Raw genomic sequence first — 14,549 nt, forward strand, 5'->3', positions numbered from 1 at the left:
GTTGGAGAGGGAGAGGGAGAGGGTGAGGTTGGAGAGGGAGAGGGAGAGAGAGAGGGTGAGGTTGGAGAGGGATAGGAAGAGGGAGAGAGAGAGGGTGAGGTTGGAGAGGGAGAGGGAGAGGGAGAGGGAGAGAGAGAGAGAGGGTGAGGTTGGAGAGGGAGAGGGAGAGTCAGGCTTCAGAGGCCACCAGGCTCATTTGCATTTTAATTAAGCATCTTCTTTATGGCCCCCACCCCTCTACACCCCCCATCTGGCTGGGCAGGGCCCCTGGGTGACACTTGTGCTGCTCTCCTCCTGCACGCCTCCACTGAACAAAGCACAACAGGTTACAATCTACTGCATGACACTACTGTGTAATGGGGGAGAGGCGGCAGGGAGCCTAGCGGTTAAGAGCGTTGGGCCGGTAACCGAAAGGTCAGGTCGCTGGTTTGATCCCAGAGCGGACTAGGTGAAAAATCTGCCTTATGAGCCCTTGAGCAAGGCACTTGAACCCCAACTGCTCCTATAAGTCGCTCTGGATAAGAACGTCTGGAAGGCCCCTCTCTCTCTCCAACACCAACCCTGTAGGTACAGTACACCTCTCCACCGGGACAGTATCAGACAACAGTCATCCTCACCATCAGTTAGTTGAGTCAGTACAACTACATTTCCTTATCAGACTTACAACAGAAATACTTTCATTTCATTTTTATTTGAACCTGTCCAAAAAATGTACATTTACATGTCACTTTGGACCCTCTTAAAGGGAATGTCACACAATGGCTCAGTGGCTCAGATCCGGACAGCAACCCATTTAAACCTATGGTTCTACCCTAGCCCAACAGCACACTGGAGGTTCTCTAGCCCTGCTCCAGATGACTGTCATCACAACCTCTTCTCTCAGACCACAACCTCTCTACTATGTCTGGTTATTAGTCGACACAGTTCCTTAACCACGGTTACATGCTGACACTCACGTCAGGACCACCTAAGAGCCGGTCCAGAAGCCGAGCTAACCACAGGACCACCGCTATTCAGTCCTCAACAGCTTTCAGAGAGCGTTATCGATATAGCGTTCTACCGAGTAGCCAATGATAGTAATTCATTGTGTATAAGAGGCTCAAATAGCAACAACAAAAAGCTGAAATAGCACCATGTAATTAGGTCCTTGAAGCCTCAATGAACTGTAGTGACTGAACATTCTTGTCAGGCTGGAGATATCCCAAGGCGACTGTGTACGAGTCCTCAATGGCACCCTAATTCCTTACATAGTGCACAACCTCATGGGCCCTGGCCAAAAGTAGTGCACTAGATAGGGAACACGGTGCCATTTGGGACACATGCTGTATTTGTGTATATCTTAACTTAGTGGGGTTAAAACACACACACACACACACACACACACACACACACACACACACACACACACACACACACACACACACTAGCTTCTAAAGCACAATATAACAGGGGGGCTAACGTTGGGATGCAGTAATGACATCCCATGTGCATAGGGAGGTGCCTCAACATGAATAATGAATCTGTACTCCCCAGTCAGCGATAAGAGGCTCGATATGGGGCATTATGAACGCCGGTGTCACGCCAGCTGTCAATCAAATGACATCCATTCATGTGCAACTCCAACTCAGGTGGTCTCTAGGGGGGAAGATGTCGGGGTTGGAGGGACAGAGATCCAGCACAGAGAGCAAACACTGGGGTTCCTAACAGGCACGTGCAGGGGACTTTCTATTATTGCCATATTTGGGTATATATTGCGTTTGACACCATATTAGGTCATCCCACCCCCCCCCCCTTCAGTGGAATCACTACAGGTCGTTATGAGGGCAGGGCAAGGTTCAATCTACCAGTGTTGGGTTACTGGTCAATGATGTAATACCATATCATACCATCACCATAAACCTAGAATAACATAACAGTCACAATGGCCCAGAGCCAAAAAAGATAAAGCTCTGCTTTGGTCTAATTGCTTAAGAACATTCAACAACACAGAGATACAGCCGAGCCTCTATTCATAAAGCATCTCAGAGGAGGAGTGCTGATCTAGGGTCAGGTCCCCACCTGTCCATGTAATCTTATTCATTATGACCTAACAGGAAAAACTGCTCCTAGATCAGTGCTGCTCCTCACCTCTCCCTTCTTGACGGTCATGGACTGGCGTCTGGGCGTGGTCTCTTCGTTGATGCTGGACAAAAAGTTCTGGGAGATGCGGAGCGCGTCCTGGAGCAGGGGGTGGTCCGGGTGGCTGCAGGGCGTGTGCTTGAGCAAGTCCTGCAGAGTGGAACGTCAGAGACACAGAGTTACAGTGCCTTACAAGCAGAGCCTGTGTTACAGTATTGGGATCGGCAGTTAAAACCAAGACAGTATTTAAAAATCACGTGGTGTGAGGTTCAGAGAGTTACCGGTACATACAAATGAGCAGGAAAAAACAAAAAGGCTGCCTGCCCTGTACTCACGTGCAGAACTAGGGTGCTTCGGGTCACTCTGTCCACTGGCTTGTACAGGAGAGCTTTAAGAGAGAAAGGAGAGACAGCAGCATGAATTACATTACAACCTAAGTCAGAGCAATATGACATGACCCCAGTCAAATACTGCCCGTGCTGTTTCCACTAGATAGGCCAAGAAAATGTGCACTAGCCTGTGGCAGTGATTTCACGGGTTGTCTTCATTAGTGCACACCGTATCAAAACGTTCTGCACCGTACCAAAACGCTTTGCAACAGGTAGGTCCTTCCTCGTTTCGGCCTATTTTCTTACTGTACGTTCCAGGTTCAGTAATGCTGTGGGCTACTTACTCTCCAGAGAGTTCTTGGCTGACTGGTCCTTCAAGTCCTTCGTACTCCTCACCTTGAGGTTCTGTAGGGACACAGAATGAGTGAACAGTGGGCAACATTGCACAGGGGAAAAACCTGAAACTAATCAACATGCCTCATACATGAAGTACATGGTGCTGATAAATAATAGTAGTAGCCTGGCCCTTGGCTTGGTCAAAAGTAAGGCACTATAAATGGAATAGAGTGCCATTCAGAACGCAGAGAGGCCTCCAGCACTGAGGACAGACACTTACTCATCCTGCACCCAATAAGCACACATCAGCATTTTTTCCCACTGTCACATTCAGATGGCAGAGAGACAATGCATTACTACATATCTCAATAAGAACACTGATTGATTGATTCTCTCCCTCAAATCCAGGCACCATCCTCAATGTTCACCGGTAGCTTTGGCTCAAGATTTTACGTAGCCGCGATCGTGGCTACACAAGGACTTTAGAATATTAGTCCAAAACAAGCCCCCCTGATAGTCAAGAGATCTTAGTCAAATTTTGATTTGATCGTTTACCTCACGGACTCCCGTAGTCTGACAAGTAATGAAGCCTTACACCAAGACTTACCCCAAGACTTACCCCAAGACTTACACCAAGACTTACCAAGACTTACACCAAGACTTACCCCAAGACTTACACCAAGACTTACCCCAAGACTTACCCCAAGACTTACCCCAAGACTTACCCCAATACTTACACCAAGACTTACACCAAGACTTACCCCAAGACTTACCCCAAGACTTACACCAAGACTTACCCCAAGACTTACACCAAGACTTACCCCAAGACTTACACCAAGACTTACCCCAGCTTCGTACGTCGTTGTCTAAACTGTTTCTCCCAAAGTACGACAGCACCACAGGCATGTTTAGTTAGTGTCCTTGCCCTGGCATAATGCTTCCCTGGTTCAAGTAATTCCACATCCTATCTGAGAGAGACAGTCTTCCACTAGCATGGCTGGGCCCTTCAGGCTACCTGTAGAAGCTCAGTTTGGGGGGAGGATTAATGAATATATTACCCTGTCCTGCTTCATCTGCACATAGGTGAGATGGAGTGCATTTCCCTACTTCAGGGCCTCTGGCCGCCGGGGGGGCTCACAAAGCAACCAGAAACCCAAAATATTAACCACCACACCCTCTGCATTGTTCCACATCACGGCTGAACACACAGCTCACACACACACACACACACACTTCTCCCTTCTGGTTGGGTACAGCAATGGAGGCTGCTGAGGGGAGGACGGCTCATAATAATGGCTGGAACAGAGCTCATGGAATGGCATCAAACACATAGAAACCATGTGTCTGATGTATCTGTTACCATTCCACCTACTCCACTCCAGCCATTACCAGGAGCCCGTCCTCCCCAATTAAGGTACCACCAACCTCCTGTGTTGTACAGTATTCAAATGTGTTCTAATGGCAATGACTGGGATATTACAGTGCCTTGCGAAAGTATTCGGCCCCCTTGAACTTTGCGACCTTTTGCCACATTTCAGGCTTCAAACATAAAGATATAAAACTGTATTTTTTGTGAAGAATCAACAACAAGTGGGACACAATCATGAAGTGGAACGACATTTATTGGATATTTCAAACTTTTTTAACAAATCAAAAACTGAAAAATTGGGCGTGCAAAATTATTCAGCCCCTTTACTTTCAGTGCAGCAAACTCTCTCCAGAAGTTCAGTGAGGATCTCTGAATTATCCAATGTTGACCTAAATGACTAATGATGATAAATACAATCCACCTGTGTGTAATCAAGTCTCCGTATAAATGCACCTGCACTGTGATAGTCTCAGAGGTCCGTTAAAAGCGCAGAGAGCATCATGAAGAACAAGGAACACACCAGGCAGGTCCGAGATACTGTTGTGAAGAAGTTTAAAGCCGGATTTGGATACAAAAATATTTCCCAAGCTTTAAACATCCCAAGGAGCACTGTGCAAGCGATAATATTGAAATGGAAGGAGTATCAGACCACTGCAAATCTACCAAGACCTGGCCGTCCCTCTAAACTTTCAGCTCATACAAGAAGAAGACTGATCAGAGATGCAGCCAAGAGGCCCATGATCACTCTGGATGAACTGCAGAGATCTACAGCTGAGGTGGGAGACTCTGTCCATAGGACAACAATCAGTCGTATATTGCACAAATCTGGCCTTTATGGAAGAGTGGCAAGAAGAAAGCCATTTCTTAAAGATATCCATAAAAAGTGTTGTTTAAAGTTTGCCACAAGCCACCTGGGAGACACACCAAACATGTGGAAGAAGGTGCTCTGGTCAGATGAAACCAAAATTGAACTTTTTGGCAACAATGCAAAACGTTATGTTTGGCGTAAAAGCAACACAGCTCATCACCCTGAACACACCATCCCCACTGTCAAACATGGTGGTGGCAGCATCATGGTTTGGGCCTGCTTTTCTTCAGCAGGGACAGGGAAGATGGTTAAAATTGATGGGAAGATGGATGGAGCCAAATACAGGACCATTCTGGAAGAAAACCTGATGGAGTCTGCAAAAGACCTGAGACTGGGACGGAGATTTGTCTTCCAACAAGACAATGATCCAAAACATAAAGCAAAATCTACAATGGAATGGTTCAAAAATAAACATATCCAGGTGTTAGAATGGCCAAGTCAAAGTCCAGACCTGAATCCAATCGAGAATCTGTGGAAAGAACTGAAAACTGCTGTTCACAAATGCTCTCCATCCAACCTCACTGAGCTCGAGCTGTTTTGCAAGGAGGAATGGGAAAAAAATTCAGTCTCTCAATGTGCAAAACTGATAGAGACATACCCCAAGTGACTTACAGCTGTAATCGCAGCAAAAGGTGGCGCTACAAAGTATTCACTTAAGGGGGCTGAATAATTTTGCACGCCCAATTTTTCAGTTTTTGATTTGTTAAAAAAGTTTGAAATATACAATAAATGTCGTTCCACTTCATGATTGTGTCCCACTTGTTGTTGATTCTTCACAAAAAAATACAGTTTTATATCTTTATGCTTGAAGCCTGAAATGTGGCAAAAGGTCGCAAAGTTCAAGGGGGCCGAATACTTTCGCAAGGCACTGTAGGTGGGTGGTGGCGGTGAAGGGGTTTGTGGGTAAAAGGAATAGCCTAAAGCTGTTGAGTGGTGCCTTTGATACCCCACTGTCCTCTTTACACCGGGTAGCTGTGAAATGTTCTCCCAAAGATTTCCCCTTGTGTGCTTAATGGCCCACTTTCACCCACTTTCAGTGTACAACGCTTCCTCTCAGTCGGTCTCTCTACGCAGCGAGGCAGAGTGACCTGGGGCTGGGCCACAAAGCCGCTTCCTAAGAACTGGAGAAAGAGCTGCTTTCCTCTCAGGAAGAGAGAGCTTGAAGAGAAGCAGAACATCTTTGTGCAAACCGTCCCTTTGAGTATGGAGACGGGAGGCTGAGCGTGTCGGTGCACTTTCAGTGGAGGGATGTTTCTTTCTTGCCACCCCCAAGTCATCATCTCCCATCACCATGTCCAAAACAAGAGGTGTACCCCCTGGCCCCCAGAGTCAAGATGAAAGGACAAAACCCTCCCCCTCTACCTCCGTGCCAGTTCACATTACCTCAGAGATTTCAGCGAACTGCGTGTTTGCCTGGCAGCACTTCTCCGCCGTCTCCACGGCAACCTCGTAGTTGTCCACAAAGGCCCGGTACACTCCCAGCTGGCTGGCCTGTCCGACAAACAGGGAGAAAGAGGGGACAAAATACAGGTCACATTGAAACACAGTCACCACTTTCCATAACCCATATTTGCCTTCTGTTTGTATTGCTGTTTTGGGGGGAAAGAAGGATATGTTGGCATAATCACAACATGACAAATGACAGCTACAACCCCTGAGGGGTGAAGAAACAAAAACACAGACTTGGGGACACAGTTCGACAGACGGGGCAGTGTCATGCTCGCCACGGCGAGCGCCATGGTTTCTGCAGCGTACTCCTAGCCTGCGGCTTTTGCCATGGTGGTGGAGTGGAGCAGTTTGACGTTTATTGGAACGAGTCTTGTCCTTGAGGCAGAACTAAGCGATTTCCGCTCGATGGGCCAGCTGAAAAGTCAAAATTGGCCATATTATAAAAATTCATGAAAACAAATATGTGCTTTTGGTCTTAATTTAAGGTTAGGCATTAGGGTTAGTGGTGTGGTTAAGGTTAGGTTAGGTTAAAAATCGGACTTTATGACTTTGTGGCAGTGCCAGCTAGTGACCACTCCGCGGAGCTGCAGAACAATATTCACCATGAAAAACGCTAACCTGCTGGAGTGGAGGCCTGCGCTGGGCTGAGTAATTAGCGTCTGTGGAAACGGTTGCTGTGAAAGCACATTTGGAAATCTCATTCAGCCGTCCTAACTCCTTGAAACCCTGCCCGCCCAGTGACACTATTTATCTCCCTCGCGCTCAACAGCCCAATCTATTCTCCAGAATACAAGCGTGAGAGCAGGGGATAAAGAGGAGGGGAGAGCACAGGATGAAGAGAACGGGCGTCCCCATTCAAGTCAATGGGTATAATGGGTGGACCGGCGGCAATTGCGAGTGTACCCATAGAAGCAAAGCAGGAAGTAAAAGCAGGAAGTAAAAGCAGGAAGTAAAAGCAGGAAGAGTACTCATCAAGTTGAATCAACTCAACTGACATCACAGAAAATACATTCCAATGCATGAGCCACATAAGATAGCGTCATTTCTACATTACCTTGAAAATGATTGCGTCACAATACCAGGCAGCCATTGCGAGCGTACCAATGTGTTTACCAGTCAAATTGCCAGGGTTAGAGGTTCCAAGCCTGTTCTACTTCTATGGGTTAGAGTGTGTGAGCTCATCCCAATTCCCTCACATGCACATTATCCCCCCGGTGTGACCCCATGACCTCTACAGCATTTCATGTCCACTGCCGTCACAAAAGAGACAATCGATTTTGGCACTCTGTCGAAAGAAACCCACGTTTTTTCCAGGAGGTGCTGGATGTTACGGGGTAAAGCCATTTACAGCAATCCTATCCCCACTGTGTCTGAGTCCTGCCTCGGGCCAGAATCAATCTGCAGCACAGTGGACAGGAATTCAGAGCGTGACAATCCCACTATGGGCGGGGAGGAGCCGGAATGGCGGTAATAGCGCTGCAGACAACACAACGGGAGCCACTGGAGCCGCTCGGGACACACAGTTGCTGGATGAACGCACGGTGAGGTTTACAAGCATTTCACTACACTCGCAAAAACATCTGATAAATATGTGTATGTGACCAATCAAATTGGATTTGAAATATGACGAGCGTAACCGCATGGTTGGGATGATTTTCTTATCTAGAATGTAACCTTACAATACACATAGCATGTACAGTACATGTACATCATGTCAGTGTATATACTGACCACTTTGTGTAAATGACTCTTAAATGACTCTCCTAAACAAAGAAATGGCAGTCTTCATGGTGTCTCAGTAGGCCTACATGAGAAACAGCAGTGAGGGAGTGTGCAACGAGGGGAAAACACTACTGTCTATTATTTAGCCCCATTTAGAGGCTTTCCAGGAGTTTTTGTCCCTTCTTTCTGGTAGTGATGTGCCGTTACTACTCCTCTGTCTGACAGGGAGAGACAGCTCTATCTGAGAGACTCTCTTCTCCTCCCCCTCTCGCTCCCCTCCTCCACCCTAAATGGCTGTCAGGTAGGGAGACTGTTTCTGCCGCGTCGGCGTCGTCTCCCCCTGACTCTCATTGACTGACGTCTGTCGAGAGAGGAGAGGAGCAGGAATTGAGGAAATGATGACCTCCTGATGCTACAACTGAGAGATTGACTGAGAGATACAGAAAGAGAGAGAGATATAGAGATACAGAGAGAGAGACGGATAGAGATACCGAGAGAGGAAGAGACAGAGGGAGAGAGACAGAGAGAGAGAGAGAGAGAGAGAGAGAGAGAGAGAGGACAGAGAAAGAGAGGGAGAGAGACAGAGACAGAGAGGGAGAGAGACAGAGGGAGAGAGACAGAGAGAGAGAGACAGAGAGAGAGAGAGAGAGAGGCAGAGAGAGAGAGACAGAGAGAGAGAGAGAGAGAGAGAGAGAGAGAGAGACAGAGAGAGAGAGAGAGACAGAGCGGGAGAGAGACAGAGAGAGAGAGAGGGAGACAGAGAGAGAGACACAGAGAGAGAGAGAGAGATACAGAGAGGGAGGGCGGGAGAGAGACAGAGAGGGAGAGAGAGAGAGGGAGACACAGAGAGAGAGACACAGAGAGAGAGAGAGATACAGAGATAGACAGATATTCAGAGAGAGAGAGATAGACAGAGAGAGAGAGAGTGAGATACAGAGAAAGACAGAGATACAGAGAGAGAGACAGAGAGAGAGAGAGGGAGAGAGAGACAGAAAGAGGGATGGAGGGATAGAGAGAGAGGGACGGTGGGATAGAGAGAGAGAGAGGGAGGGAGGGATAGAGGTAGAGAGAGAGAGAGAGAGAGAGAGGGAGGGAGGGAAAGAGAGAGAGAGAAAGAGAGAGCCTACTATCCATTAATTCAAATTGCTCCTCTCTCGATGCTTGTCTGCTGGGAGACGCAAAACGCAGAGGTTGATCCCACTGATTATCACATAGCAGACACAGACAAGAGAGACGCAGGAGAAAAAAACAAAACAATTAATAAATAAAATGCAGAAAAGGATTCCGGCATGTGCTGCCCTGACAGTTTAAAAAGACAAATAAAATACTCCTTTTACATGTTTTTTTTTTGTGTCATTTAGCAGACGTTCTTATCCAGAGCAACTTACAGGAGCAATTAGGGTTCAAGTGCCTTGCTCAAGGGCTCATCGGCAGATTTTTTCCACCTAAGTCTCCCATCGCTCGGCGTTTGGCATTATTTATAGGCTGCTTCTTAGTGACACAACGCTCAGTGTAGCATTCGTCTCAGTAGAAAAGACAGCATGGTGACACTCTCCTTCTCCCTGTCCACTGTCCCCTTACACACAGCACTCGTGACAGGCCCAGCTCTCCTGCGGGGGGGGGGGGGGGGGCGATGTCATGTTGCCATGTAGCCAGGTCCAGGGAGGGACTCATTAGGAAGTCCTCTGTCATCCCGAGTCAGGCTCCAGGCTCCGACAGACACAGGGCAGGGGGAACACCCCAAGGATCTGTCTTATGACCTCACCTGTTTCTGGAAGAGGTCCCCCACACGCTGGTGGTGGCTCCACTGCTGCACCCGGGGGAGCAGGCCGTCGTAGAACTCCTTGTGGACCTCGTAGAGCTCAGGCACTTTGAAGAAGATGGTCTCGATCTGGGGGATGGTCAGCACCGGCTGGGACGTGGTGGCTGCTGCCTTCAGAGGCTTCATAGGCTGAGAGAATAGGAGGGAGGGAGATAGAGAGAGAGTTTGTATAGTGTGTGTGTGTTTGTGTGCAAGTAACACATAGAGCGTTCCCGGCAAGTCGTGTGTGTGTGTGTGTGTGTGTGTGTTCGTTGCAGCCTCTCACCAGTAGCAGTGCCTCCAGGTGGCTGAGGTAGGTCTCCTCGCTGGCCAGGATCCCAGACAGAACCCACTTCCTCATCTCCAGGCCTTTCTCCAGGTCCAACTCCGTCTGCAGCGAACACACAGGAAACAACAATGACAAAAGTGCACAATACAAGTACTGTACAGAATGAGACCATGCACACCAGGCATGACCATTAGTTTGAGTCTGAATGACAACAGCGTAGTGGGAAGATTAGAGGAGCAATAGTTTATAAAAGCTGGGGTGTAAAAGACACAGCTTCGTCTTTGTTCTAGCATTCTTCCAGGCCAACCCAAGAGTAAAAACACTCAACATGCTTTGAGCTTTGGGCCGTCTCGCCTAACCAAGGAAACTAAAATAACTCTGGCAGTCAGGGTTTCCCGTGCGATGTAAGTTGGTATCTAAAAATGGCCCAGACAGAGGAGAGTCATGGCAGGAGGCATAGCTAACCCCCAGGCTCCAGGACAGAGGAGAGTCATGGCAGGAGGCAAAGCTAACCCCCAGGCTCCAGGACAGAGGAGAGTCATGGCAGGAGGCAAAGCTAACCCTCAGGCTCCAGGACAGAAGAGAGTCATGGCAGGAGGCAAAGCTAACCCCCAGGCTCCAGTACAGAGGAGAGTCATGGCAGGAGGCAAAGCTAACCCCCAGGCTCCAGAACAGAGGAGAGTCATGGCAGGAGGCAAAGCTAACCCCCAGGCTCCAGTACAGAGGAGAGTCATGGTAGGAGGCAAAGCTAACCCCCAGGCTCCGGGACAGAGGAGAGTCATGGCAGGAGACAAAGCTAACCCCCAGGCTCCAGTACAGAGGAGAGTCATGGCAGGAGGAAAAGCTAACCCCAAGGCTCCAGAACAGAGGAGAGTCATGGCAGGAGGCAAAGCTAACCCCCAGGCTCCAGTACAGAGGAGAGTCATGGCAGGAGGCAAAGCTAACCCCCAGGCTCCGGGACAGAGGAGAGTCATGGTAGGAGGCAAAGCTAGGAGAGAGTAGAGCAGGGTAGAGAAGGCCACGGCTGGGCCAGGTAGTACCTCTCCTGGGTCTGGGCTATCCAACCCATTCACTAAGCTGAAGTAAAGCTATCTGTGCCCAGCTACTACAGAACACAGCCTGTGGCTCCTTTAAAAGAGAGATTCTGAGAGTGTGTGTGTGGGGGGGGGGGGGGGGGTGATTGTGTGTGTGTGTGTTTGGTTTTCCTATCCTTGTGGGAACCAGATGAACTCAAAAGGATAGTAAAACAAGACATTTCACCGGTCCCCACATGGAAAAAGACTATTTTAGGTGGTTAGATTTAAGGTTAGGGTTAGAATTAGGGGATAGGGGTTAAGGTTAGGTTAAGAATGGGAATCAGATGTTTGGTCCCCACAAGGATAGTAAAACAAACGTGTGTGTATATATGTGTGTGTGTGTGTGTGTGTGTGCGCAACAGTTTAGAAACAGAAGCCATAGGAGAGATAATCCAAAAAATGCATAAATGCTGAAATGAATGACATAATGCGAGAAAGCACCTTGTGTGTGTGTGTATGTATGTGTTAATGGGGGGGGGGTAAATGAGCCTGAAACTCCTGTTTCCATGGCCACTGCACAGGTAGTGGAAGCAGCAGATGTCAGTAAGAGTCTCTGGGGAACTACAGGGGTCCAGACAAACTGATGGGGTCTATGCTGTGGATCCCATTACCCAGGGGTCTGTGCTGTGTTTGGTTGTGTTTCTCTGGCTCTTATACAACAGGCCTTTTCTGCTTCCATACTTCACAAGAGTGTTAAAAGAGAAGATCATTTAAAGTATTTTATTTGACAAGAGTATGCACGCTTTGGATGTTTGGACTAGCTACATGACTGAGAACAGATGTATGACCAAACTGTTGCCACAAAGTTGGAAGCACAGTATCGTCTAGAATGTCATTGTATGCTGTAAGATTAAGATTTAAGATTTCCTTCACTGGAACTAAGGGGCCTAGCCCAAACCATGAAAAACAGCCCCAGACCATTATTCCTCCTCCACCAAACTTTACAGTTGGTACGATGCATTCGGGCAGGTAGTGTTCTCCTGGCATCCGCCAAACCCAGATTCATCTGTCGGACTGCAAGATGGTGAAGAGTGATTCATCACTCCAGAAAACTCGTTTCTACTGCTCCAGAGTCCAATGGCGGCTTCACACCACTCCAGCCGGCGCTTGGCATTGCACATGGTGATCTTAGGCTTGTGTGCAGCTGCTCGGCCATGGAAACCCATTTCATGAATCTCCTGACGAACAGTTCTTGTGCTGATGTTGCTTCCAGAGGTAGTTTGGAACTCGGTAGTGAGTGTTGACAGACAATTTTTACGCTCTACGTGCGTCAGCATTCAGCGGTCCCGTTCTGTGAGCTTGTGTGGACTACCACTACGCGGCTGAGCCGTTGTTGCTCCTAGACGTTTCCACTTCACAATAACAGCACTTACAGTTGACTGGGGCAGCTCCAGCAGGGCAGAAATTTGACAAACTGACTTATTGGAAAAGTGGCATCCTATGACGGTGCCACGATGAAAGTCACGGAGCTCTTCAGTAAGGTCATTCCACTGCCAATGTTTGTCTATGGAGATTACATGGCTCTGTCCTTGATTTTATCCACCTGTCAACAACAGGTTTGGCTGAAATAGCCGAATCCACTCATTTGAGGGGTGTCCACATACCTTTGTATATATAGTGTATCTGCACATATGTGATGTAGTACGTCATTTTCAGGGATCACTTCTAGAACCACTGGATTGAAAGTACCAGAGAATCTCTTTAAATAAAAATGAGTGAAGAGAACATTTTGTGAAACCTTGTCGAGTTATAACGGGCCCAGCCAGCCCAGCCAGCCCACGGTTCCATTGTGTTGGAGTGAGGAGGGAAAACAATGCGTGTATATTCATTCATTCACTGCTCAGGCCCAGACACTCCTCCTCACCTCGGGAGGGCCCATCACATCTCCATAATAACATATTTCATTCATTCATTCACTGCTCAGGCCCAGACACTCCTCCTCACCTCGGGAGGGCCCATCACATCTCCATAATAACATATTTCATTCATTCATTCACTGCTCAGGCCCAGACACTCCTCCTCACCTCGGGAGGGCCCATCACATCTCCATAATAACATATTTCATTCATTCATTCACTGCTCAGGCCCAGACACTCCTCCTCACCTCGGGAGGGCCCATCACATCTCCATAATAACATAGTTTATTCATTCATTCACTGCTCAGGCCCAGACACTCCTGCTCACCTCGGGAGGGCCCATCACATCTCCATAATAACATAGTTTATTCACTGCTCAGGCCCAGACACTCCTCCTCACCTCGGGAGGGCCCATCACATCTCCATAATAACATATTTCATTCATTCATTCACTGCTCAGGCCCAGACACTCCTCCTCACCTCGGGAGGGCCCATCACATCTCCATAATAACATAGTTTATTCACTGCTCAGGCCCAGACACTCCTCCTCACCTCGGGAGGGCCCATCACATCTCCATAATAACATATTTCATTCATTCATTCACTGCTCAGGCCCAGACACTCCTCCTCACCTCGGGAGGGCCCATCACATCTCCATAATAACATATTTCATTCATTCATTCACTGCTCAGGCCCAGACACTCCTCCTCACCTCGGGAGGGCCCATCACATCTCCATAATAACATATTTCATTCATTGTCACGGCAACAACTAATGAGCCCCTCTCAGTGTGCAGACAGCCAAGACAGAGGGGGGGGGGGGGGGGGCTAGGGCTGGGCCTAAAGCTCAGCTGATTATGCTAACAACAGCAGCCACTCCCTTAAAGTAGGTACATACTGTACACACAACTAAAAGAGTTGAGTGTGTCCGGTGTGTGTGTGTGTATGTGTGTAAATAGTAGGACAATCAAAAGGAAAGCACCCAACCAAAGTCAGTCTACAGTAACTTTGTGTACCTTGACTTGTGTACATTTCTCATTCACTAAATACATCCTACACAACTAGCAGTGGTGCTAATAGCATGGATTCATCATCGCTACCGATTTGTTAAAGTAGGTCTCAAGCTAATTGCTCACTGGAAATACACCATAATATATACTAACAGTTATTATCATATGAGCCTAATAACTGAGGACATTGAGAGAAACATAGAAACATTGAAATAACATGTATTCTCTTCTCTCTGTCTCCCATGGCAGCAAGACGTCAGTTTCCATAAGGTTCAAAGCCAGGTAGGAGGCGGTGTGGGCATCTCATTTTATAATAGCCCTGTTCAC

The 14,549-nt window shown here is 47.9% G+C and overlaps 1 protein-coding gene across 1 annotated transcript in view; it reads right to left on the reverse strand.

Annotated features, from left to right (window-relative positions):
• LOC139388779 (breakpoint cluster region protein-like) overlaps positions 1–14,549 on the reverse strand; it is a 116,851-nt gene that overhangs the window by 15,545 nt on the left and 86,757 nt on the right. Inside the window, exons 3-8 of the mRNA XM_071135693.1 lie at positions 10,279–10,383; positions 9,957–10,142; positions 6,404–6,511; positions 2,792–2,852; positions 2,454–2,506; positions 2,128–2,268 (exon numbers count right to left, since the gene is read on the reverse strand). Of these exons, the coding sequence (XP_070991794.1) occupies positions 2,128–2,268; positions 2,454–2,506; positions 2,792–2,852; positions 6,404–6,511; positions 9,957–10,142; positions 10,279–10,383 (654 nt within the window). The remainder of the gene's footprint in view (positions 1–2,127; positions 2,269–2,453; positions 2,507–2,791; positions 2,853–6,403; positions 6,512–9,956; positions 10,143–10,278; positions 10,384–14,549) is intronic.

The sequence above is a fragment of the Oncorhynchus clarkii genome, chromosome 29 (genome assembly GCF_045791955.1).
Source record: "Oncorhynchus clarkii lewisi isolate Uvic-CL-2024 chromosome 29, UVic_Ocla_1.0, whole genome shotgun sequence".
Taxonomy (NCBI): domain Eukaryota; kingdom Metazoa; phylum Chordata; class Actinopteri; order Salmoniformes; family Salmonidae; genus Oncorhynchus; species Oncorhynchus clarkii.